Source organism: Mobula birostris, chromosome 10 (assembly GCF_030028105.1).
Source record: "Mobula birostris isolate sMobBir1 chromosome 10, sMobBir1.hap1, whole genome shotgun sequence".
Lineage (NCBI taxonomy): Eukaryota > Metazoa > Chordata > Chondrichthyes > Myliobatiformes > Myliobatidae > Mobula > Mobula birostris.
In genome coordinates this window covers 91,561,506-91,588,667 of record NC_092379.1, presented here as the reverse complement: position 1 = coordinate 91,588,667, position 27,162 = coordinate 91,561,506, and the positions used below count along the sequence as shown (strand labels likewise).

At 39.3% G+C, this 27,162-nt stretch overlaps 2 protein-coding genes across 5 annotated transcripts in view; one reads left to right on the top strand and one right to left on the bottom strand.

The window, feature by feature from the left end:
* Window positions 1-26,100, bottom strand: part of cstf2 (cleavage stimulation factor, 3' pre-RNA, subunit 2) — a 77,607-nt gene extending 51,507 nt beyond the window's left edge. For both annotated transcript variants that reach the window (XM_072270571.1, XM_072270572.1), the window contains exons 1-8: window positions 25,996-26,100; window positions 24,962-25,040; window positions 19,062-19,231; window positions 17,804-17,940; window positions 14,353-14,472; window positions 14,063-14,179; window positions 10,519-10,669; window positions 2,764-2,826 (exon numbers count right to left, since the gene is read on the bottom strand). In XM_072270571.1, coding sequence (XP_072126672.1) covers window positions 2,764-2,826; window positions 10,519-10,669; window positions 14,063-14,179; window positions 14,353-14,472; window positions 17,804-17,940; window positions 19,062-19,231; window positions 24,962-25,040; window positions 25,996-26,050 — 892 coding nt within the window. In that variant the 5' untranslated portion in view covers window positions 26,051-26,100. The remainder of the gene's footprint in view (window positions 1-2,763; window positions 2,827-10,518; window positions 10,670-14,062; window positions 14,180-14,352; window positions 14,473-17,803; window positions 17,941-19,061; window positions 19,232-24,961; window positions 25,041-25,995) is intronic.
* A 31-nt stretch (window positions 26,101-26,131) lies between these two features.
* The window catches only part of trmt12 (tRNA methyltransferase 12 homolog), a 34,820-nt gene continuing 33,789 nt past the window's right edge, over window positions 26,132-27,162 (top strand). Inside the window, exon 1 of one of the 3 annotated variants that reach the window (XM_072270575.1) lies at window positions 26,132-26,171. The gene's annotated coding sequence lies outside the window, so the exon portion shown is untranslated. The other 2 variants (XM_072270576.1, XM_072270574.1) reach the window with 2 other exon arrangements.

The following is a 27,162-nucleotide window of genomic DNA, read 5'->3' as shown; positions in this document are numbered from 1 at the left end:
TAACATCAAGTAAAAGTTTAAGTTTTCTACGCAGGTAGAATTCTGACTATTTCAATTTGAAACAAATTCCTGTCAAATTTTTCGTGCCAAAAAACAAATATGCTTACTTAAAACCATCAGAAGTTATCTCAACAATTAATCATAGAAGATCCTTGTAAACCTTACAAAAACTTGAATCTATGCATAGCGAATTTATGTACTGATAGGTTTATAAACACCTATTAAGATACATACAGCCCATTCATTCTTTCAGGGAAAATGATGGGAACTTAGTAAAATTATCTATTTTTAGACTAAAACTTTAGAAGTGATAAACATATACCTCTTTGGTATTAAAAATGTAAATGTAAAAATTAAAAAAAGGTAACATTGAATGAATATGCCAAATCAGTAATTTTGTCCAAATTCAAAATTTGACATTATCTTTCTATCAAAACAAGGTTTTGCAGATCTGGATTACCCACAATTCACAAGTGACTTAGAAGTCAGCAAATGGATAGAATTGCACTGCAGGGCTTCCTTTCATTACCTCCAATTTAGTATAAATATTGTACAAGCAGTTCCTCACTAGGCTCCACCTTTTAATGCTACTTTATATGAAAGGTTAAAAAAAAGAAATGACTAAAATACCGAGTTATCATTTTTACAGAACACAGGGAAATCAAAGAGTATAATAAGGCATTAAACAAAGTATAAAGATTCATGCCACATTATCCACAACTCAACTTTATCTACAATTACATTACTGTGTGCTAGATGTTTTCTACTTCACCTTGAACCCAAAGGTATTTTTGTGAAAGGTACAAAAAAACTGCAGATGTTGGGTGAGATGAAGTCTGCGTGATTGCTATAATAGACCAGCTGGGCTTGCAATTATAAGTGCATGTTTTGTACTTACTGGCCATGAAAAATGGAGGGTTTTGTGTGATGTTTACCATCAAGAAACTACCTTTCATTTTGGTTCAGTTTCGATTTGAACTAGTTCTAACCAGATTCTAAATGTTATTGTAGAGCAACTCCCTTCCACGCTGTTGCTGGTGGAGGACTTGGTGATAGTAATGCTGTTAAATTGTCAAGGCTACATGGCCATACTCTTGATTGAAACAGACTTCACCTGGTATACCAAAGCACAAATGTCTAACAGCGTCCTTATGGCTCAACGAGCCATGCCGCCCAGCAATCCACCAACTTAACCCCTAGCCTAATCAAAGGAGAACTTACAATGACTAAGTTACACACTAACTGGACTGTGGGAGGAAATCGGAACACCCAGAGGGAATCCATATGCACACAGAAAGAATGTACAAACTTTCTTACAAACGATGCCAGAATTGAACTCCGAACTCTGATGCCCCTTGCTGTAATAGCGCTGTGCTAACTGCTACGCTATTAGCTTGTCTAAATGTTGTACAGATAATTCCTGCTACTAAAGGCTAAATAAAGAAGATTTTTCCTAACAGTGGTAAGACATCTATAGAACTGCTGCAGTACTCTGCAAGAAATCCTGCAGGGTTATTTTGGGTGGGAACTAGACATGGTGAAGAAATACCAAAATATTTTCAAGTCAGAATAGCATGTATCTTGGGGTGGGGGGGGGGGGGGGAAGAAACCTACTTATTTTGCCTGTAAAAGTAACAGGTTGCGAAATCATGAGGAAATCTGCAGATGCTGGAAATTCAAGCAACACACAAAAAATGCTGGTGAACACAGCGGGCCAGGTAGCATCTATAGGATACTATCATCTTTACAGTAGAGGAGGCCGTGGATAGACATATCAGAATGGGAATGGGACGTGGAATTAAAATGTGTGCCACTGGGAGATCCTGCTTTTCCTGGCGGACAGAGCGTTGGTGTTCAGCGAAACGGTCTCCCGGTGCGGCCTTCTATATATTGGCGAGACCCGATGCAGGCTGGGAGACCGTTTCTTGTACGTGTCTTGTAGAGTGAAAATGTTTTGGAGTATCAGCAGACAAATCCCTGATATATTCCTGCAAACAGATTATTCCAATGGAGTTTTATTTGACCCCAAGAATATACAATTTAGCAGGGCCAACCATGTGTTGGGTTCAGATTGCACTGGTTGTTTTTTTTAAACAAAATATTCCTTTCAAGTTAGGTTGACCAGCATTGCTCAATATTTTATGCATATCAGGATGACTTTTGATATCACAAGTATGACTTTTGCGCTTGATAAAAATTAACGCACTTATAACATAGCAGATCTTATTTTTCTACCTTTCTACAAATGTGTCAGTCAGGGCATATAGTACATGGAAAAGTTTACAAGAACTTGTGGTTAGAGGAGGTTTGACTTGACTGCAGTTGGACAGGTTATAATTTTATTACTGAGCAGACCTCTACCAAGATACCAACAACAGTCATGCCCCCGGGTGTCAAGGGTTAGATCTTAGTCCACATCTGTACTTGAGTGGTACAAATATTACCAGCTACTCATTAACTCATGCTTCAATACCACCTCCATTTTTCTGCATACAAGAACTGAACCGTTTCATTTTCTGAGCTAATGATTAAACTCAACATTTGGAACTGCTGTGAACAGAAAAAAAATGAAGAAAAATACTGCATAATGAACAAAATAACAAAAAAGTAAATGAACTTAACAGCTATTACAAACCCCTTGAAACTCCAGCAAAATTCCCCTTCCTTTTCAAGAGTTATATTAAAAATTTACATAGTCATGATTAGTTAATTTAAAAACAAAGGACATCATCAAATGAAAAGTTAAAAAACAAGCCCCAATACCTTGTCCTCTGTCCATTGGCACCGGTCCTGAAGGAGCAAGACCCATCTGAGGCTGCATGTTTCCTGGGGGCAGTAATTCACACGGTTAAGGTATAAATATTGGGAAACAAGATATTGCTGCAATACAATACACAACTAAATTTTGGTGGAGGTGGATGAGCTGAAATAGATCCATTGGTTAAGATTTTTTTTTAAATTCTGAAATAGTCATATAGGTAGTATAGAAATAGGCCCTTTGGCCCAACCTGGACCAATCCCATTTGCCAGTTTGTATTTATGTATCAATCTAAATGTCTTTTAAAGGTTGTAATTGTACTTGCCTGAATAGTTTCCTCTGACAGCTCATTTCATATACCCACCAGCTTACATGTGAAAAAGACTGCTCATTAGGTTCCTTTCACCTTATCACCTTCAATCTTGTAGTTTTAGACTTTCCTACCCTGAGAAAAAGACTGACTATTCACTTTATTTGTACCTCTAATTATTTTTGTATAGATCTAAGGTCATTCTCCAGCCTCCCAAGCTCTAGAAAACAATTTTCCAGTTCATCCTTCAAGAGGGTGAACCTTCTCAAGGTCTGACACCTTGACCGTACTTGGCAGGGCACTGAAAATGTGTGAGGAGCAAACAGCTGGAGTGTTCAAGGTCATCTGCAACCTCTCACTGCTGCAAAGGTTCCCACCTGCTTCAAAAAGGTGTGAATCAATTTGTGGATTAAGAAGAGCAAGTTGAGCTGCCTCAATGATTATCACACCAGCACTCACTCACATAATACTGTGTTGAGTGCTTTGAAAAGTTAGTCATGGCTAGAGTTAACTCCTGTCTGATCTATGACCTGGATCAGCTACAGCTTACCTACTGCCACAACAGGTTTACAGTCTTCACAATCTTATTGGCTATCCACTTAGCCTTGGAGCATATAAACAACTATAAGAAATATACCTGACTACTGATTATTGATTGGAGCTCTGCATTCAACACCATTATTCCCTCTGTACTAACCAACAAGTTTCAAAATCTGGGACGCTGTAGCTGGATCTTTGACTTCTTCATTGGGATAGCTCCTTCAGTGTGGATCAGTAATAACATCTCCTCATAGAAAGTTAACACAGGCACACTTCAAGGATGTGTGCTTAGCCTAATGCTCTACTCTCACTACACTCATGATTGGGGGCCTAATCACAGCTCAAATAGCACTTAGAGTATAAATTCGCTGATGACACCACTGTTGTTGGCAAAACTGAGGGCATGAGCAAGATGGATGGGCTGGTTGAGTGGTATTGCAACAACCTCACACTGGTCACCAGCGGACTACAATCAACCAGAAAGTTGGTTATATATTGAATTGATACTATGGTCTTCCTTTGGCTGTTACTATTAGAAGGTTTAACAGAGTTTGATTACCATCTAGTGACTTTAAAAGAGTACTGCAACTGTGCACTAGAACTGGATGCTCAGAAGTTGTATTCTAAATTTAACAGTGCTGCACTTAATGCTGTTTAAATGGATTATCCTTGCACTGAGGAAAAAGTCATGGATAATATCTATGAATGCTGGAAGATAAAGAAATTACGCAGAAAAGGAATGTAAACAAAGAAAGGGCTTAGATCAGCAATAATTTTACTAAATGAGGTTTTACGAGGTTAACAGTGAATGATTCTGGAGCCTTTACACAAGGCAAGTTGGTATCTTCACTGTTTGCCCTATCGTAAAGAGAGAATTCAAGGTCATCTGGAATTTCAATGGAGACAAAGGGAGAGAAGCTTCCCTTCCTTCACCATCAACGCTGCCCTCAACTGCATCTCTTCTATTTCACACACATCTGCTCTTACCCCATCCTCCCACCATGCTAGCAGGGATAAGGATCCTTTTGTCCTCCCCTACCACCCCACCAGCCTCTGCATCCAGCGCAAAACCCTCCGTAACCTGCGCCAGCTAAACTGCTTTCTTCAATCAACACAGCCCTCCATCCCCCTACCATCCATGTACCTATCCAAACTTCTCTTTAACATTGAAATCAAGCTTGTATGCAGCGCTTGTGCTGGCAGCTCATTCCACACACTTGCAACCCTCTGAGTGAAGCTTCCCCTCACGTTCCCCTTAAACTTCTTACCTTTCACCATTAACCCATGACCTCTGGTTGTAGTTCTATCCAACCTCAGTGAGAAAAAACCTGCTTGTATTTACCCTACCTCTACCCCTCATAACTTGTATTCCTCTATCAAATTTCCCCTCAATCCTCTATATTGTAAGGAATACAGTCCTAACCTATCCAATCTTTCTTTATAACTCAGGTCCTCCCGACCCAGCAACATCCTTGTAAATTTTTTTCCGTACTTTTTCAACCTTGCTTATATTTTTCCTGTAGGGTAGGTGACCAAAACTGCACACTATACTCCAAGTTAAACCTCAACAACATCTTATACAACTTCAACAAAGCATTCCATCTCTTGTACTCAATACATTGATTTATGAAGGCCAATGTGCCAAAAGCTTTCTTTACGAATGCCTAGATAGTTCCTAAGAAAGGGAAAATGAGAATCTACAGTATGCACTGAACAGTGGAAATACTAGCAATGAACAGAAATAAAATCACAAGGAACAGTAAGGGTACACCACTTGATTCAACATGACCATAACTGAACCTTTTTCCTCAATTAACAGGAATTCTGCAGATGCTGGAAATTCAAGCAACACACATCAAAGTTGCTGGTGAACGCAGCAGGCCAGGCAGCATCTGTAGGAAGAGGTACAGTCGACGTTTCAGGCCAAGACCCTTCGTCAGGACTAACTGAAGGAAGAGTGAGTAAGGGATTTGAAAGTTGGAGGGGGAGGGGGGAGATCCAAAATGATAGGAGAAGACAGGAGGGGGAGGGATAGAGCCAAGAGCTGGACAGGTGATTGGCAAAAGGGGATACGAGAGGATCATGGGACAGGAGGTCCGGGAAGAAAGACAAGGGGGGGGGACCCAGAGGATGGGCAAGAGGTATATTCAGAGGGACAGAGGGAGAAAAAGGAGAGTGAGAGAAAGAATGTGTGCATAAAAATAAGTAACAGATGGGGTACGAGGGGGAGGTGGGGCCTAGCGGAAGTTAGAGAAGTCAATGTTCATGCCATCAGGTTGGAGGCTACCCAGACGGAATATAAGGTGTTGTTCCTCCAACCTGAGTGTGGCTTCATCTTTACAGTAGAGGAGGCCGTGGATAGACATGTCAGAATGGGAATGGGATGTGGAATTAAAATGTGTGGCCACTGGGAGATCCTGCTTTCTCTGGCAGACAGAGCGTAGATGTTCAGCAAAGCGGTCTCCCAGTCTGCGTCGGGTCTCGCCAATATATAAAAGGCCACATCGGGAGCACCGGACGCAGTATATCATCCCAGCCGACTCACAGGTGAAGTGTTGCCTCACCTGGAAGGACTGTTTGGGGCCCTGAGTGGTGGTAAGGGAGGAAGTGTAAGGGCATGTGTAGCACTTGTTCCGCTTACACGGATAAGTGCCAGGAGGGAGATCAGTGGGGAGGGATGGAGGGGACGAATGGACAAGGGAGTTGTGTAGGGAGCGATCCCTGCGGAATGCAGGGGGGGGGGGGAGGGAAAGATGTGCTTAGTGGTGGGATCCCGTTGGAGGTGGCTGAAGTTACGGAGAATAATATGTTGGACCCGGAGGCTGGTGGGGTGGTAGGTGAGGACCAGGGGAACCCTATTCCTAGTGGGGTGGCGGGAGGATGGAGTGAGAGCAGATGTACGTGAAATGGGGGAGATGCGTTTAAGAGCAGAGTTGATAGTGGAGGAAGGGAAGCCCCTTTCTTTAAAAAATGAAGACATCTCCCTCGTCCTAGAATTAAAAGCCTTATCACCCCTTGTTCAATCCCTTCCGACGTATGTTCGTGACACTTCTCACGCTCTTAAACTTTTCGATGATTTTAAGTTTCCTGGTCCTCACCGCTTTATTTTCACCATGGATGTCCAGTCCTTATATACTTCCATCCCCCATCAGGAAGGTCTCAAAGCTCCACGCTTCTTTTTGGATTCCAGACCTAATCAGTTCCCCTCTACCACCACTCTGCTCCGTCTAGCGGAATTAGTCCTTACTCTTAATAATTTCTCCTTTGGCTCCTCCCACTTCCTCCAAACTAAAGGTGTAGCTATGGACACCCGTATGGGTCCTAGCTATGCCTGCCTTTTTGTTGGGTTTGCGGAACAATCTATGTTCCGTGCCTATTCTGGTATCTGTCCCCCACTTTTCCTTCGCTACATCGACGACTGCATTGGCGCTGCTTCCTGCACGGATGCAGAACTCGTTGACTTTATTAACTTTGTCTCCAACTTTCACCTTGCCCTCAAGTTTACCTGGTCCATTTCCAACACCTCCCTCCCCTTTCTAGATCTTTCTGTCTCTGTCTCTGGAGACAGCTTATCCACTGATGTCTACTATAAGCCTACTGACTCTCACAGCTATCTGGACTATTCCTCTTCTCACCCCGTCTCTTGCAAAAACGCCATCCCCTTCTCCCAATTCCTCCATCTCCGCCGCATCTGCTCTCAGGAGAAGGCTTTTCATTCTAGGACGAGGGAGATGTCTTCATTTTTTAAAGAAAGGGGCTTCCCTTCCTCCACTATCAACTCTGCTCTTAAACACATCTCCCCCATTTCACGTACATCTGCTCTCGCTCCATCCTCCCGCCACCCCACTAGGAATAGGGTTCCCCTGGTCCTCACCTACCACCCCACCAGCCTCCGGGTCCAACATATTATTCTCCGTAACTTCCGCCACCTCCAACGGGATCCCACCACTAAGCACATCTTTCCCTCCCCTCCTCTCTCTGCATTCCGCAGGGATCGCTCCCTACACAACTCCCTTGTCCATTCGTCCCCTCCATCCCTCCCCACTGATCTCCCTCCTGGCATTTATCCATGTAAGCGGAACAAGTGCTACACATGCCCTTACACTTCCTCCCTTACCACCATTCAGGGCCCCAAACAGTCCTTCCAGGTGAGGCAACACTTCACCTGTGAGTCGACTGGGGTGATATACTGCGTCCGTTGCTCCCGATGTGGCCTTTTATATATTGGCGAGACCCGACGCAGACTGGAAGACCGCTTTGCTGAACATCTACGCTCTGTCCGCCAGAGAAAGCAAGATCTCCCAGTGGCCACACATTTTAATTCCTCATCCCATTCCCATTCTGACATGTCTATCCACGGCCTCCCCTACTGTAAAGATGAAGCCACACTCAGGTTGGAGGAACAACACCTTATATTCCGTCTGGGTAGCCTCCAACCTGATGGCATGAACATCGACTTCTCTAACTTCCGCTAGGCCCCACCTCCCCCTCGTACCCCATCTGTTACTTATTTTTATGCACACATTCTTTCTCTCACTCTCCTTATTCTCCCTCTGTCCCTCTGAATATACCTCTTGCCCATCCTCTGGGTCCCCTCCCCCCTTGTCTTTCTTCCCGGACCTCCTGTCCCATGATCCTCTCGTATCCCCTTTTGCCAATCACCTGTCCAGCTCTTGGCTCCATCCCTCCCCCTCCTGTCTTCTCCTATCATTTTGGATCTCCCCCTCTCCCTCCAACTTTCAAATCCCTTACTCACTCTTCCTTCAGTTAGTCCTGACGAAGGGTCTCGGCCTGAAACATCAACTGCACATCTTCCTACAGATGCTGCCTGGCCTGCTGCGTTCACCAGCAACTTTGATGTGTGTTGCTTTTTCCTCAATTCCACTTTCCTACTTAATCACCGTAACAATTTCCAGAAGTTTATTAATTGTAACACTCTAGTTGTGAACTTTAGATTTGCAAACAGCAAAATGAATAGAAATTCCTTGTGATTCAAATCCAAAATTATCCGAACATAGGCCTATTACACTCTCCTTTTAAGACAACTCACTTCTCAAAATCATTCTAGTAAATAATTACATCCTCAGACAAATACTGTATATCCCTCCTGAGATGAGAAAAAACTGAAGATAGTACTCCAACATGGTCACAAGTAAGGCCTATGAGAATTGCTGGATGACTTGTAGTCAAATCTCTTTATTTATATAGGATGGCATTAAATCTTAAATTTTCTTAATGCAGTCAGAATCTTGGTTCTCCTCCAGTTCTGAGGTAGTTGGTGAGGCCAATGTGGAATGTGCAAACATCCACATTCCTTCTGCTACTTTCATTGAGCTTTTCATTCGTGTCCACATGCTCCACACAAGCTTCAATGTGCTCAGTGGCATCCTGAAACACTTTCTCTCTTTTGAGTGGTCATAGGTCAAGATTTTACAAGGTAGCAAGATATAATACTTTTTTCTAAGCAAAATATTCTTAAAGCATTTCCTTGGTCCTCCGGTAATCTCTTGCAGTGTTATAGCTTGAAGAAAGATGGAATGTTTCAAAGTCTGATGTTGGCAGGCAATCAATGTAATGTGCCCATCAGAGTTGGCTAAGTGTACTAAAAACTCAATGTGGAGGTTCTGCTTATCCTGCCAGATGTGAAGGAATTTTGGTACCTCTCGATCTTTTGTGGCATCTACTATAACTGTCCATATCTCTGAAGCCTCATTAAGGCAAGATCAAAGCTGCCCTTAAAAAGTTACCTGCTATATGATGGATACAAGCACTGGTCTTCATGTGTAGATCTACCACATAGCCAAACCCAGTGCAAGGGGGCCTGGGAAGGGAGCGTCACTGTCCCAACCCTTTACTCAACCATTCTCATCGTAAAATTAACGTCACTTTCAGCAAGCTTTGTATAGAATGGAATTAATCTACAGGATAAATACGAAACTGTTCAATCTTAACCACTTCCGCCCAGAATGAAGTTCAGCTTCAAGTCACCTTTAACTCATTCATTAAAACATACATGAAACTGCCTTACACTAAACATCTACAAGACAGAGGTTCTCCACGAAGAGACCCCAAAAAAAGGTTCATTCTACACAGCTCAGAAGCCACCTCAAAGCAATCAATTTTAAATTTACCACTGTCCACAGTGTACCACCGCCGCCTTCAGACACACAAGAAAAAAAACTCAAAAGCTGACAGAAAGCTCATAACATTTAATAACTGCTCCTCACTTAAACAAGTTTTGTTTTCTACACTTCCTCCCAAAATTAAAGCCACATTTGCCCAAATTATACTCTATCTGCTATCTTCTTGCCCACATATTTAATTTTTCATCTGAAATCCTTTGCATTTCTCTCTTAGCTTACTTCTTCACCAAGCTTCATGTGCATCAATCTTTAACTCAATAATGTAAACTAAAGTCACTATCTTTAGCCCACACAGCTAGTTTGCTGACCAGAAAATGACCCATTTATTCCCACTTTTAAGATTCTGTTAATTAATGCTTTATTAGAGTATGCATCAAGCCACTAACTCCATTGCAATGCAATCTTCTTTGTGATGAGGTACACAATGGGTTTTGTAAATCCACTGGTACCCATGTCAAGCACATCTTAAGTTAATCCCAATTAATTTATCAAACACTATTTTATTTTCATAAAACAAACTGAGCCTCACTAATCAAGTTATGCTTTTCTAAATGCCTTGTCACCGTTCAGCACAATTACACAAAAAAAAGCTAATATTATCTATAAATGCAGACCCATGGTTTCTTGCTGCTTCGACATACTTTTTAATTTTGCTATCACCTGAAAATCAAATAAAGTGAAGTAAAAGCATTGAGAAATAGGAAATTAAATTGATTAGATTAGATAAAGTAAGTTATTTCAATACTGTTCTGCAAACACATTTGTACCTCCAGGCCCAACTGGTCCTGGTCCAGGTCCAGGTCCAGGTCCAGGCCCTGGCCCCCCTGGTCCTTGTACTGGTCCGGGTCCAGGAACAGATACTGCAGTTTGCATCGGTGGCTGCATCAAAGTAGGTGCCCCATTCACATGCATTCCACTCTAATGATAAGAAAACAGCATAGAAGTATAAATTAACTGCTCATAACTATGAAAGAGAATCCTCCCACCCAAATAATAATGATTTTTTTCCCATGATCTTGACCCAAGTCAAATCAACTGCTTCTCAGCAAAGCATTACAAAAATAGAGGCTACTTTATAATCTTTTACTCCTGTGCAGTTAATTTTTTCTTGAAATTGAGAAGTAATTCATCAGGCACAAGTTACCACAAAGGAAAATACACTGATCTTCCAATAATGCCATTGTGCAATGATTGAGCAAATTTTGCTCATATTTATAGGACTTTTTGAGATGTTCTGGGTCTAATTTAGCACCGCATACCCAATGACACACCCAGATCAGTAATTTGGCAGATAACACAAAATTTGTGATAAAACTTCAAATGTTCTGCATCACTGAAGTCATTTTGTATTTTAACTTCAGCAATAGTTTCAATGATACCTGGCTAATAATTCAACTTTAGATTTAAGATAGCTACTAATTAGGTTTGTCTGCCAACAGACCAATTTTATCTCAGAAAACTCTTTAGTTTGTCAGCATATTTTAACTAGAGGAGTGCTCAGTTTTTCCTGTTTACATGAACGAAGTCCTAGTTTCTATCAAGCAAACTGATTATGAGCAGCTTGCTTTCATTAAATAGCCAGTTAATTCGTTCATTATGTGTCCTGTCTTATAACGTGGGCGATCGTGATCTTTCCATGACCATAACTGCTCTTGGCAAATTTTTCTACAGAAGTAGTTTGCCATTGCCTTGCTCTGGACAGTGTTTTTACAAGATTGGTGACCCCAGTCAGTATCAATACTCTTCAGAGATAGGCAGTATATATTTCAAAACTAAATGAGATACTGGAAGGGAGTGAAGAGGAAAATAGCTAACATGCAATTAAATCTTCAAAAAACACAGATTCTGCTAAATAACAGAAGCATCATATCTATTTTCCATATTCTATTTGCAACATAAAGAGGTGTTTAATCTACTTAATCTCTTTAACACTCAACTTCAAATTCCCTTCACTTGGGGACAAAATACAACTGATAAAAATTTGTAAATTAGTAGCAACTCTAGATTAGAGAACCAAGTAGTTGCGTTTATTTCTTTTAATTATTTTGGAGAAAGAATTGGTTACATGTTATTTTGAAATTCTATTATAAATTGTTGATTTATGCGTGCATTTGAATTAGGCAGATACAAGTGAGAATTATCAAACATGATGAACCACAGGAATAGGACTTGATAATTACAAAAATAAAATCGACAGCTTTTCCAATAGGCATACACATTTCTAATATTAAAATGCTTAGATAAATGTTTCTGTGACGGTCAAGATGCTGACAAACTTTCATAAAAATGAAATGCAGTTTCTAATAATCTTATGTTATCTGGTGTATTGTAGGCAAATCAGCAGAGTCTCGTCAATTTACAGCAAGTTACAACATTCTCCTCACTACATACAAAATTTAATCAGAAAAATCACAAATTTTAAAAATTACAGATCACACTGAAATTACTTACACACAAATTAAACAAAATGGATTCAGACAACTGAACAAAATGTGAGCAATGCATTGCAAATTTCAAACTGACTTACATGTTAACAATATCAATTACGGTTCCTCATCTCTACATTTCCTTAAATAAGAGCAAGATACAAATGACCCGAAGCCCATTTGGCTAAGGATAGAGGAAGGTTCAAAGCAAATTTAAAAAATGATTTTTCTTCTTAGTTTTCACATAGCAAATATTCCTAAACATTAAGCTTACATTAAATATAAATGGAGTCACATTACAGAAACAAGCCAATCGGCCCATCTAGTCCATGCCGAAACCATTTAAACTTTCCACTCTCATCAGCCTGCCCTCCATATCCCTACTATCCAAACACCTATCCAAACGTTGAAATCGAACTTGCATGTACCTCTTGCACTAGCACTCTCACAATCCACTGAGTGAAGTTTCCTTTCTTGTTTTCCCTTTAACCTCACCTTTCACCCTTAACCCATGACTTCTGGTTAGAGTCCCACCCAACCTCAGTGGAAAAAGCCTGCTTGCATTTACCCACCTATACCCCTCATAATTTTGTACACTTCTATAAAATCTCCTCTCAGTCTTCTACATTCTAAAGAATTCAGTCTTAACCTGTCTAAAGAATTCAGTCTTAACCTGTTCAATCTTTCCTTATAATTCAAATCCTCCAGACCTGGCAACATCCTTGTAAATTTTCTCTCTACTCTTTCAACCTTGTTTACATTTTTCCTACAGGTATGTCACCAAAACTACACACAATACTCCAAATTAGACCTCACTAATGTCTTATACAACTTCAACATAACATTCTATCTCTTTGATTCAATGCATTGATTTACGAAAGCCAATGTGCCAAAAGCTTTCTTTACAACCTTATCTACCCATGCAGCTATTTTTAATGAATTATGTACCTATATTGCCAGATCGCTTTGTTCTGCCACATTCCTCTAAGGTTCACTGTGTAAGACCTACCCTGGTTTGGTCCTACCGGAGTGAAAACCTTGCACTTATCTGCATTAAATTCCATCTGCCATTTTTCCAGCTGATGCAGATCCCTCTGCGAGCCATGATAGCCTTTCTCACTGTCCACTACACTCCCAATCTTGGTGTCATCCATAAATAATCCAGTTAACTACATTATCGTCCAGATCAGTGATATAGATGACAAACAACAAAGGACTCAGTAGCACACCACTAGCCACAAGCCTCCGGTCAGAGAGGCAACCCTCTACTACCACTCTCTGGCTTATCCCACGAAGCCAATGCCTAATCCAATTTACTACCTCATTCTGAATGTCGAGCGAGTGAACCTTTTAGACTAGCCTCCCATGCGGAACCTTGTCAAATACCTTGCCAAAATCCATATAGACAACAACTACTGCCTTGCCTTCATCCACTTTCCTGGTAACTTCCTCAAAGAACTCTAAGGTTGGTTAGACATGACCTACCATGCACAAAGCCATGCTGACAATCGTTAATCAACATGTCTATCCAAATATTTATATATCCAGCCCCTTAGAATATCAAATACCCACACGATCAGGTTCAATCACAGTCATCTCCAAGGCTGATTGCATGTAAAGAATGGTTAATTGAGCATGTTGATGGAGGCCTCCTGACACCAGAAAATGAATTAGAGAGAAAAAAAAATCAGTTAAGTAGCAATAGCTTGATCTTTAATTTAAAGTGATGACTAACTCAAATTCCATTTTTTGCAAATTGTATAATGTGACATTCAAATTACAAATCTCAAACGCCAAGCACATTAAATTCAAGTAATGCACATACACATGATCAAACTGTACGTAACAAAAAGGCTTGTTTGGATGTATGAAAAACAGCACCTACCATAGGCTGTGGTTGGGAGACTGCAGGAGCAGTCTGAACTGCTGGAGCATTCGGGCCTGGCACTGGTTGACCAGAAGAAATTAGTGGTGTAACATTGGTTGGACGATGTAACATTTTCTGAAAAGACAAAAACATAACAAGAAAGTGTTAAAAGTAATCATTAATGAGTTCAACATTGTCAAAATCGAACTTCAGATGCTCACTAGAATACACATTCAACATGATTTACACATCAAAATTTTTGCTTGTATGCATGACAGTTGGAAGAGTTTGCAAGAGTATTCACTCACCATTGCAATTTCAGGATCCACAATTCTCATGACAACCTGTGCCTGTAGGAGAGCATACGCCAGTTGTGGGTTCTGTAAAAGCATGTTGCGGGCCTCCTGAGGACTGTTCTGAATGCAGAGCTGAAAGTGAGAGGATAATATTAATTTACAATATTAGTGGATGCTATTGGGTCCATCGAGTCTTTGTTGACTCTCAAAGCAACCTCATTAATCCTCTTTGCTTATTTACTTGCAAACTATTTTCTCTCACTTACACATCACCGCCACCCAATTCTCTTATCAGCTCCTAGCAATTAAGTGCAGCCATTTAATCCTTGGGATACAGGATGAAACTTGGAGCACCCAGAGGAAATCCATAGTCACAGAGAGAACAAGCAAATTCCAAACAACTCAAGGTCAGGATTGAACTTGGGTCATTGGAGCTATAAGACAACAAATCTAACCGCTATACCATTGAGGTTTGTGCTATTTAAATATAATTGTGCTAATATATCTAACACAACACAGTTTTACAACTGTTGAAGTATCAAAGCATGATTGATAAGAAACAGGTTTAATTCACTTCCAATTCACCGAGTTCAGTTCAGCTGCATAGCCTAGAAAAACATTTCTCTGCAGAGTTAATGAGGAAAGGTCACTCCATTGAAACAGAAATATCTAATACAGGTTGACCATCACAAATATGAAATGATTGGGACCTGTGCAGTGCTGGATCACAGTGATTTTGCCGAATCACAGGTGGTTAAGTTAGGATTAAATAAGTAAGTACCTCTAAACCACTTGATGACCACCTCATCCTTGACTAATTAAGAAAAAAGAAACAACAAATGAAAAGCAATTCTTTCACAAGTTCCAGTACTAGTCTCCCAGAGTCAACTGTACTCAGTAGCCACTTCATAAACAGGGAGCAATATGTAGCCTTCAAAGAGCATAACATGACATTGTCCAGTAGTTGAATTAATGACGTACAGTTAGGTGGCAGGTAGGTACTGTAGACATTCTTTACAAAGGGTTCTGCTTTTGGATGTGCAGAGCAGTTATCTGAAATAAGCATTATCTTATAATTTTTGTCCAGTTCAACAGAATCACAATAAGGTCTCTGTCCTGGAACAAAGTAATGTTCAAATCATTCCAATGTAATGTCAGTTGTAATCCATCCTTTTTTGTTGGCACAGTGAATTACTGGAAACTGCTTCATACCTTTGAAAGCTCTGAGATGTAAACTTTTGTCAATGACTAAAGACTTACACCTGTGGGTTCCTGCAGCATTAGAGCAGCCCAACACAGTGACATGATCTTTTGATGCCTTATAACCTGCTGTGATTCTGCATCCTCTGTAGTCAGTACACTTCTTGGGGTACTACGCCAATATAAGGCAGTTTCATCCGCATTATAGATTGTAGACCTGGGCAGGACTTAAATTTTCATCAGAAACTAACTTAGCAAACACAGCAGCTGCTTCCCTGTCTGCTGACTGTTTTTCACCACACACTGCACAAGATTTTATGCTATGTCACTGCTTGAAACACTGAAGCTACCCTTTACTGTAATCACACTCATAATCCAGTCCTAATTCTTCATGAAATAATTTTGCCTGTTCCTTCACCATCTCTCCGAACAGTTCTATATCTTCGCTGATGCAGAGCTTAAACCTCTTTATCAAAAAGGATCTAGAGCTTTCCCGGCGTATATGACAAATAAACTCTTCTCGGGCTTCCAGCTGGGTACGAATATCGATTATAACCAACAATTTGATACCTGTGCCCAACTGGAAGCCTGAGAAGAATTTATTCATAGAACTTTATCTAGTTGTGAACATCTTGTATGTTTCATTGTTTTCCTTATGCTCATGTTTTTTGATTCACCATCAGCAAAGAACTCGAGCAACTTTTCTTTATATCATTAACCGTGAAAGAGCCAATGCTACACAAGTCGCATATGCTTTTCACAGACACACCACTGTCGAGTTTTTTCAGAACTTCCACCTTTACTTGTATAGATAATGTATGGTGTTTGCGCTTTACACTTCGGGAAGCACTTCCTTTATTTCATGAAGACATGACTGGGGCTAGATAAGCACAGGTTATAAAAAAATAAATGCAGAGTAACACAGAGGAAGGTCTTGCTTTTTTTTTAAAAAAACAGACAGTGCCAACAGCTGATTCTGCCAGTGGCGCCACCATAATAGAGGTAATGGGTTGGCAGGGAGACTCAGGAAATTTGAAATTAGCCTGGTAAAAATTATGTCCAAATCAGCAACCAGATTACTGATTGCCGAATATGAGGTGGTGAACCTGTCTTTGTCAGACTAGTAGTTTTCATAATGCCCAACTGGACATGGTAATGTACAGAAAATAGAGGGATTCTAACAAGAGTTTGGATCCTTTGGTTGCCTTTCAAAACAGAGAAAACCAGTTTAAGAAAATGTATGAATAGAACGCAACATATCCCAAAAATGATTTTCAGCCTTCCAGATGTGAATAGATTAAATATTCTTATCTGAAACTAAAAGAAGATTTTTTATTTATAAAAAATTCAAAATACAGACAATGATTGTTGCATTTTCACTCAACAGTGTCTCTGACAGGATCGGTGTTTTGCAGGATATTAAAAATCACAGGCTCTGTTTTACAATTGGAAGCTAGCAAATTAAATTCTTTAAAATATTTCCCTGGTGCAGAATGAAGCATGATTTGAGAATGTGGAAGAATAGATGATTCTTTAACACTCTCCTAATAGAGGGACAGAGGTCAGCATCTCACTGTTGTACAAGAGGATACATGCCTCATCTATTACCTTATAAACGATGAGTATAACAATGCAAAGAGGAGAAAATCTGCAGATGCTGGAAATCTAAGCAGCACACACAAAGTGCTGGAGGAACTCAGCAGGCCAAGCAGCATCTATGGGAAAAAGTACAGTCAACGTTTCGGGCCAAAACCCTTCATCAGTTTGGCCCAAAACAATGACTGTACTTTTTCTCCAAACCCTTCAACATCTTGTGTATGTTGCTAGTATAACACTGGAGGTAGATTTCAACCAATGATTACAAGATTTTCCAACAAAAGGTGAAATTTTATTTTTTCCGAACTCACTCTTAAGAAAGTGTGTCTGCAATATTTTGCAAAATCTCTGCCAAACTGCATTCACATGCACCCAGAGAAATCTCCAGAGTTATCCAAAGTGGTTGCCACTACGATCCTTCACATTCTCCTTATTGGAATGGAGAATGAAAGGTTACTGGAGAGGGGAATGAAAGGAACAAAAGCTCCTTTAGAAGCTTGTTCAAAATTTTCATGCTTCTAATCAATAGCATACATAGAACCATGGAGCAACAAACCACTTTCCATGACATGGGCTCTGTTTTCACATGAGACTCAAATCAAAAAGAATTTTTATTTTCTGCTGAAAAGCAATTAAGTGCTTATAATTAAGAAAATGAAATTAAAACCTTCATTTGCTTCATGAGTTCAAACATTTGCTCAGGTGGAAGACTGGCTACAGCACGACTGATAGATTCTGGAGCATCTTCAGGTGAGACTGGATCTCCATAAGGAGATTCCATGACAGGACCTGCCGTGCCCAAATCTGGAAAAGAAGCACAAATAAATGTATTTCTAAAGAAACTAATATCATATTTATCTCTAGTGCCTTTGAAATATAGTATCTACATATCAGGCATACGAAAAATCTGATTTGGCAGAAACAAATGTGTATTTCTTTTAATTATTCACCCATCACATGAGGGATAGTTTTATCTTTAAAAGTGTTAAGATGAAAGCTAGCTGTTTTCTATGGCAACATGGAGAACAAAAAAACAAGAAATCATTCAGATGAAAATGATTTGGGAGAAAGATGACTTTCCTAGGTCCAATCTAAATTATGTTTTGTCATGGCAGCGTGACAAATTTAGGGATGTACAAACTGTACAAACCCTTGCTACCAAAAGTCAATGATTAAAAATTTGAGAAAACAGTAGTCCAAACTTCCCATATACAATGCCAGACAAGTAAAATTATATCCAACATCACAATCCATTCTGCAAAGTTACCATTGAATAAATATGTTTGTTTCACCTATGCTGTTTTGCTTTCATTGCACACTGGATGAAACAATTCCTAAAATTCTAGCCATACCAGTTTAACATGAATGCATCAACCACTACGGAATTTTTGCCGTTCAAATTATATGAGAATACAATGTTTATAATTTATCCTAAAAGACATACTTCCTGAAGGGTTCACTGCTAACAAGAATGGATATATTTCAAAAAAACTTTGGATGACGATACTTGAGATTGCAGCCTCATGTACTGAGTGTTAATGAAAAACCACTGTCACTCCTCAATCGACAATGAGATTGATTGACATTTAGAGAACTACTCTGTTAGAGGCTGCACAATTAACTATTTGTAATCAATTATCAATACACCACCTTAGAAAACTCCATGCAAGACTCTTAACTAAATTACAAAGTAATGGTTAAGACTGTCTTGTAAATCAGAAACTGAATGCCTCCTTTCAGAATCCTCAATTTCCATTTTCACATTATGTCTTGCAAGACTCCACTTATGTGTTAAATGATATACAAGGTGAGAAAAATAGATTTTTTGAAAAACTAAGAATGGAAATCTTTGTCAGTGAAGCATTTTAGTTATCTTCTGAATAGTCAATAAACTTCTAATTGTTTGAGTATGAATTCATACTCACTTTTGAGTTCTTCTTTATTCTTTTCACTAGCAGCATTGTCCACTCGCAGTGCTCTTCCATTAAATTCCCTGCCATTGAGGTTCCGCATGGCACTGAGTGCAGTCTCCTGATCTTGGTACTCACAGAAGCCATAGCCTTTGGGTTTACCTGTTTCTCTGTCATATACAAGCCTACAGGAAGACATACAAAAATTAAGAGGTGCTAGCTGCACAAAATGCAACTGCGCAAGAAAACATAACTAGGTGTTGGAAAATATAAAAGAGGTTCTAATGATTTGAACATCTAAAACAGATGTTAAATCTGGTGTGTGGGTTATTTTCATTTAATATTAATATGAATTTAAAAAATTTTGATAACGTTGACTCAAAGATTTCTTCATATATATGGCAGAACAAAAATTCTAGGCTAGGTAAAAGGTATTTACAAAAATCTAAAAAGGGGGGTGGTTAGCCCTCACGAATTTTAGATTTTATTATTGGGCAATTAATATTTGATACTTAAAATTTTGGTTACGACACTTGGATGCAATTTCAAGTCCACACTGGGTAAATCTTGGATGTAATTAATTACAAGGGTTTTCTCTGGATTCGGTTTTAGGGACTTCGCTTCCTTTCACTTTTTCTAAACTGTATAAACAAATGAGTAATCCAATAGTTAAGCATACTTTACGTATATGGTTTCAATTTCAAAAATTTTTTGGGCTGACTCAATTTATTTTAGCAAGTCCTATTATATCTAATTTCTTTTTTCAACCTTCCACTATGGATCAAGCTTACTCTGATTGGAAAATCAAAGGTATAGTACGATTTCATGATTTATTTTTGGATAATTGTTTTATGTCCTTTGATCAATTATCTAATAAATATAATTTACCCAGATCTCACTTTTTTAGATATCTACAGGTTAGAAACTTTTTAATTACTGTTTCTCCTAATTTTCCACACTCATATCCAATGGATATTTTGGAAAAAATTTTAGATTTAAATCTCTCTCTGAAAGGTGTTTGTAGCAATTATTTATAATATAATTATGAATTTATGTCCTGATGTATCTAATAAAATTAAAACTGATTAGAAAAGAGAACTTAAGATTATTATACCAATTGAAAAATGGGAAAAAATTCTTCAATTAGTTAATTCATTCTCTATATGTGCTAAGCATGCGTTGATACAGTTTAAAGTAGTACACAGGGCTCATATGTCCAAAGATAAATTATCTCGTTATTACTCATATAAATCCTATATGTGATAGATGTCATTCTGAGATAGCTTCTTTAACTCACATGTTTTGGTCATGTCCTTTGTTGAAAAAGTATTGGGAAGACATTTTTGATATTATTTCAACGGTTCTGAATATCGACTTATCACCTCACCCAATTACTGCTATTTTTTGGGCTACCAATGATAGAATTAAATCATTTAACCTCTACAGCTTGTTAAGTGATTGTATTTCTTACTTTAATGGCTAGAACATCCATTTTGCTGAATTGGAAAGAGATTAACCTCCCTACTATATTTCACTGGTTCTCACAAACTCTGTTGTGTTTCAATTTGGAAAAAAATTAAAGTGTGGTTTATGACCCTTCCATTAAATTCAAAAAGACTTGGAGGCCATTTATTCAGCATTTTCATATGATGTAATTTGACCATTTCCAAACTTATTTTACCTCTCTGTAGTGTTGGTTGAGAGGAACGGAGTCGGCAACACTAAGGTTTTCTTTTCTCCCATTTTTTACGATGTTAAAACAGCCCAGGTCTTTTTTTCAATTTAGTTGATTAATTCTGTTTAATTAGTTTTTTTGGGGGGAGGGTTATTATTTTTTTCCTTTTTCATGATTATTATCTAGTTATTTCCCTTTGTTCTGTATTATTCATTGGTATCCTTTATGATTGGGAGTTTTGTCAATTAATTTTTTTTTAGTTTTATAATTACTCATGCTAATTATAACAATGTATTCCCAATAACTTTGTATTACTACTTTGTCATGTTTATATTTTGTGAAACTAATAAAAAGATTGAAAAAGAATATTAAGATGAATTATGAATGTAATAGACTTTAAGGGTAACCAATGTTTAAACTGTACAAATAATTTGAAATATTGATTCAATATTTATAAAAGAAAACAGATTTATCAAAACCGTTTAAGAATATTTAATTCCAATCTGTCAAAAAACACGGGACCCTGTTTCCCTGCTCTGCTGAACCTGAAAATATAAACAACACAAGGCAGTGTGTTGCAGTACTGGGCTAATATAGAGCAATGGCCATTCAACTAGTGACCATTCAAATTGGTCAATAAGACTTTAACAATGGTGATAAACATAGTTAGCTTCTTTACAAATTAAAATAAAAATATATATACACATACACCTCACTGGTGGAGAAACTTGATGAGTTACTGAAAATCTGCAAGAAAGCTTCTCAATGGAAATTGCCATTGATGACATCAGGAGTTTATTAGGGGCAGGTCATGTATGGTAGACTGGACTTCCATTCAAAATCACTGGGAACGATTAATCTAGAATCATTAAAATCTAGTATTGTACTGTGTGAAAATGAATTGAGTAAATGTGCAAATGTGAGTGCGCATAATACTAGAACCCTTTACCACAAAGGTAACAAATGACATAAAACCCAAATGGTTCAATAAATTCCTTTATGAAAGAAATTCAAGCACCTCTGACAGAAAACCTCTCAAAATTCAGGCAAATATAGTAACAAGTCCACGCACAGAAAGTCTGACAAATAAAACAAGATCAATGATCAATTTCAATATACAAAATTGATGTAATTCAGATAATCCTGATTAAAAACTAAAAGGAGGATGAACCGACAAAGAACCCCCCAACTCTTAAATGATGCTTTACATCCATCTTATCAGGAAGACAACGTAGGTTGAGTGGTAGTTTATTAAGTAACGCAAACGCTTACAAGTGGGGCGTAGAATTGATAATTCGTGGACTTTGAGGAGAGAATGACACCATCTTGCAAAGTTGAAAATTGACACTTTCTCACCTAAAGTTGCACGTTTTGTGAAATATTTTCAGTCTTTGGTGGGCTGCAAGGAAAGACCAGTGCATTGCAAAGACAAAAAAATAGTCCATCCAAATAGGTGTAATGGAAGAGAACTTTTTTTTTGTCTGGTAACCTCTAAACCAGGGGTTCTCAACCTGGGGCCCATGGCATAAAAAAGGTTGGGAACCCCTGCTCCAAACAAATTCCCCATTTCAGGTTATCAGAATTAAATTCTTAAGGTTTCACGTACAAAAACATCAGAAGAAGAAATATACAAGTTATTTCATTCCCATTTAGCTATGTGTAGCCCCTCTGGCCAGTCTCAGGGTCGCTCGGCTCGCTGTCATCTAGGGAAACAGCCCTTGGCCCCACCAAACTGGGCAATAAGTTTGTGTGGATGCTGTGTGATGTACCCCACCCCGCCCAAATAACAGACAATACACCAGATACGATTAAATGATTTACAGTTTATAGATATTACTGGAACTATATAATTAGAGACTAAAACATAAAAGGAAAATAAAAGGCGCTACACTTATCAAAGTTCAATCTCTTCATGCACAAACAGTTGGAGCTCAGGACCTTCTTCTTCACCCTGCGACCCCTTGGACCACCCCAACTGGCCGCCTGGGACCAACAATGGTGGTCGACCAGACGCTCCACACGAGTCCATCTCAGTCTCCTCTCCTCATCGAACATCCTGCTCGGGGTCCGACCCCGTTAGCCGACATCACAGCACCCAGTCCATCCTCTGTCTTTCTCTCCCGCCTTCTGCCCCAAAACCCCGTGCATACAGTATCTTAAAATACACCAAAAGCATAACAACTATCCCAATTGGTTCATAATATATTCTTATCACACTCTAACCCAAAACAAGCTGCTAGCGCAAGAACTTTCTCAGCGTTTAACATAACAAAGAAGCATTCCCAAGTATAACAAAGAAGCCATTTTAATTAGCCTATGCAGTAACATAAAAGACGAAACCCCCTTACATATGTTAAAATAAACAAAAATGTTCTGACTTGCTTTGGCTTCTTAGTGGGCCACATCTCAAACAATGGTGAATTAATGTACAGGAAGGAGATAGAGCCGAGTGGAATGATGTCATGATAACAAACTTTCCCTCAATGTCAGCAGATGGTCACTGATGTCGGAAAGGGTCAGTGCACATGCTCCTGTTTACAACGATGGTGCTAAGTTTGACAGGGTTGAGAGGTTTAAGTTCTTAGAAGTGAACATCATTAAAAGCCTGTCCTGGACCAAGCAGGTTGATGTTACAGCCAAGAAAACTCACTAGCACCTCTACTTCCTCAGAAGGCTAAAGAAATAATCTTGCATGTCCCCTTAGACCTTCACAAATTATCAATGCACCATAGAAAATATCCTTTATGGATACATCACAACTTGATATGGTAATCTTTCTGACCATTACTGCAAGAATCTGCAGTGAGGGACACAGTTTGGTACAAACGGAAACCAGCCTTCCCTCCACAGACTCTGTCTATACTTCTCACTGCCTCAATAAAGCAGCCACTATAATCAAGGATTCCACCCACCACTGACATTCCTTCCCCCCCCCCCCCACTGGGGAGAAAATACAAAGGCCTGAAAGCACATACCACAAAGCTCAAAGACAGCTTCTATCCTGCTATTGTAAGACTATTGAATAGTTTCCTAACATAAGAGGAACTCATGACCTCACAACCTACCATGTTGTAACCTTGCACCTTTCTGTCTGCCTGCACTGCACTTTCTCTGCACTGTTACACTTTATTCTACACTCTGTTATTATTTTACCTGGTAGTATTTTAATGCACTGTTGTAATGAATTTATCTGTATGGACTGTATGCAAGGCCAGTTTCTAGCATTGTACATGTGACAATGATAATAACCTTCATTGCAAAGATTGATCATATTTTGCGTACTGCACCCCACTTAGTAAAGTTTATGAAACATATCATTATGGCAGGAATTGCAACTAAGTTTGTAATGCAAATATGGTGTATGCATTCATCAAGAGAAAATCTTTCCATTGGTTGGCCTTTCAAGGCTTGTTTCTTTACAAAAAGAGATTTTAATATCTTTTAACTGTAGCAGCTGAAACTTTCTGGCTTCACCAAATCTTGAGTAAAGTGATCAGTGTCTCTGTCAAAAATCAAAATTGCAGGAATCACAGCTTCCTGTAAGTCATCATTAGTAATAATTGCACCGTGCTAAAATAAATACAGAAAATATCCCATTTATTTTTTAACCACCAAACAGGTTAACACAATTTGTTAGCTGGTATGCAATAGATTTCATGATTGGCTCTTCATTAGCAATACTGTTTGCCAGAAGATTCAGGTTCTGCCTCAGTGATAGCACATTAGAAATTAACTACAGAGCTCTGGGCCCAAAATAAATTAATATTCTTTGTTATAGCATTATACAGGTATCAGGTCGTCAAGATCTTTTACTTAAAAGTTGCAACCAATGGCAACAAAAGATATGGCAAAACCAATACTTTGTGTCCCAAAACACACAACCCTAGGATTCTCAACATGTGCGTTAGAACTGTGTTGTACAAAAATACGTAGTTTTAGACAAACGGTTTGTCACATTCTATGCCTTAATTTATTAACCGATAAAGGGTGTTAAGAGATGGGTGAGACTTACCAAAACTATTAAATCCATTGCTAGTTAAATTTTGCAACTTAAAGTCAAATGCCAATGTTTTATTGGAAGTCAAGGTAGAATTAAATGATCTCAAAGGCAAAATTGTGGAGTATGAATCATTAAGATCCTATTTTTAAGAATACTTACTCCTTCCTAAAGAAATGCATACACAATGTACGTTATACAAGGTGACAACAACTAATTGTATGTTGTATACAAAGGTGATACCTGAAACTCAACACTGGACCAACTTCAGAGAAAATATCCTTCAACTGTTCTTCTGTAGCTTCATAGGGAATATTTCCAACTGGAAATAAGAAAAATCATGAAAGGAGGATGTCAACTCAATTACGAGTCATTAGTCACTTAATTTCACCTTTCTCTTTATTTATATGTTACAGAAAAGCTAATTTCTTCAAACAATATTTCCACTCTAACGAAGTCAACTATTGGAAAAAAAACTAGCAGGCAGCATAATATTCCAACAGGGCTATTTTGCTCTGTTAAATTCAGCAAAAATCTATCACTGTAAATATGATCTGATCTGCTTGTGGAGTTACATGTGAAGGTAAAGTAACCAGGACCATAGCTTTTGACCTGGAGCCAGCAAACCACTTGGATCAGTGGCTGTATAATCCAATCAATCACGTACTTCTGGGTTAAAGGACAATTGGCTCATTTTATAATATCCTGATTGTTATCTGCCAAGTAATACAGGTGTTCTGTTTGGTTACATGCAATTGCCAAAGGCCTAAGAATTTTTTTCCCATTCATTTTCCACATTTTTCTATGGATGTTAATAAATCTATTGTACATTTCCATCTATTTGTTTTCCCCAAACTTTTTAGATCACCTCAACAGAATCTCGAGCAAAGAGAAAAAACACGAACGACTAGAGTAGCACGGCGTGTTCGGCAACATCTGTAAGAGAAAGGAATTGTCGACGTTTCAGGTCGAGGCCCTGCATCGGGACTGAATGCAGTCTCCTATGTCTCAATACAACCTCTGCCGGCACAAGGGGGCAACTATTTTGCATTTTTTTAAAATCTCTCGCCGCGCCACGCTCCCCCTCTGCTGTACCCTGCCCGATACCACCTCCATTCTGCACACGGTTTTCAATGGTTCCTCCATCAGTCCGCAGCCCCGGTAAAACATGCGATGCTCTGACTGCCCTAATGTTGCCCTAACATCGCAGCTCCCAGCGAGCCACGTCTGAGTGAACCTTCCCATTAACAGCTCCGCCAATCGGCCCGAGCCCTTACCAAACACAGAGCGCAAGGACCGGTCAATGGCCGGGTCCCGCACTAGGTTCGCCATGGCTACCGCTCTCCGCGCCGCTTCCGCTACGAAACGGAAGCCAACACTTTCACCTCTCCGGTCGTCCCACAATCCAGGATTCCGAGCAGAACCCGAGTCTATCGAGTTTCTCCAGCATTTTGTGAGTGTTTCTTTGGATTTCCAGCCTCTGCAGACTTTCTCGTGTTCACCGATTAAGATCGATTGCAGTTTTAGTTTTAAAAAGTAATTGTTTGAAGGTATACAAAGAGCACAGAAATGAATATGGACCTTGTGTCGTAAAGCTGAGAATAGCTTGGAGTTTGTTTTTTTTCTGATATTGAGGCTGCTTTTAAAATAATAATAATTATGATATTTGTTTTATATTTAAAAGCTGAGTACCATCCTGTCAAAACAGAATAAGATTGTCATGAGAGCTATCCGTTTTACATGTAATTATTCGCATTCACTTGAAGGGTAATCTCGTTCTGAATTATACGTTAGTGAAAGTGTTGCGGAAGGAGATGAAATTATCTTTGTTGTGGTTCAGTCCAATCAGCCACAATTAACTGCTCCACATTCCGCATAGGCTGTTCCCAGACGATCATCGAGAGCTGCTGGGAAATTAGCAGTTCATTGAAGGGTACCACCTTGTGTGCCCAAAGCGTGGTTGGTCTTTGCAATAAACTATTGCAAACTAGCAAATTCGATACACCAAAGTAAGCTATTGTGATCCAGGATTACATGCGAAAGAATACGCTGAAGTCTGATGAAGCTCTGTTCAGGACATTATGGTGCTTAAGCACATCCCGCCATTAGTAGTAGACAGCTGTCGATCCCAGGATCTCTGGTGGACTGTGTCCTCTCCAGGGCGGGAAGATTTGAAGAACAGCTGTTGCTCATGCAGCAGGTTCCCCCTCTCCATATCACTAATGCAGTCCAAGGGAAGAGCAAGCGCCAATACAGCTTGGCACCAGTGTTGTCGCAGAGGTTGCCAGAGTGAAGTTGTAAACAGTATCAAACTGCCTTAGGGACCCCGGCTCCGTATTTCTTCCTCGGGGTTTTCTCCCGAAGCCTTCCCCATGGATGAGTATGGCCGCAAGACAGCGGTGGTTTAAAATCCGAGTTTTCCTTCACTTAGTGTCCAAGGCTGA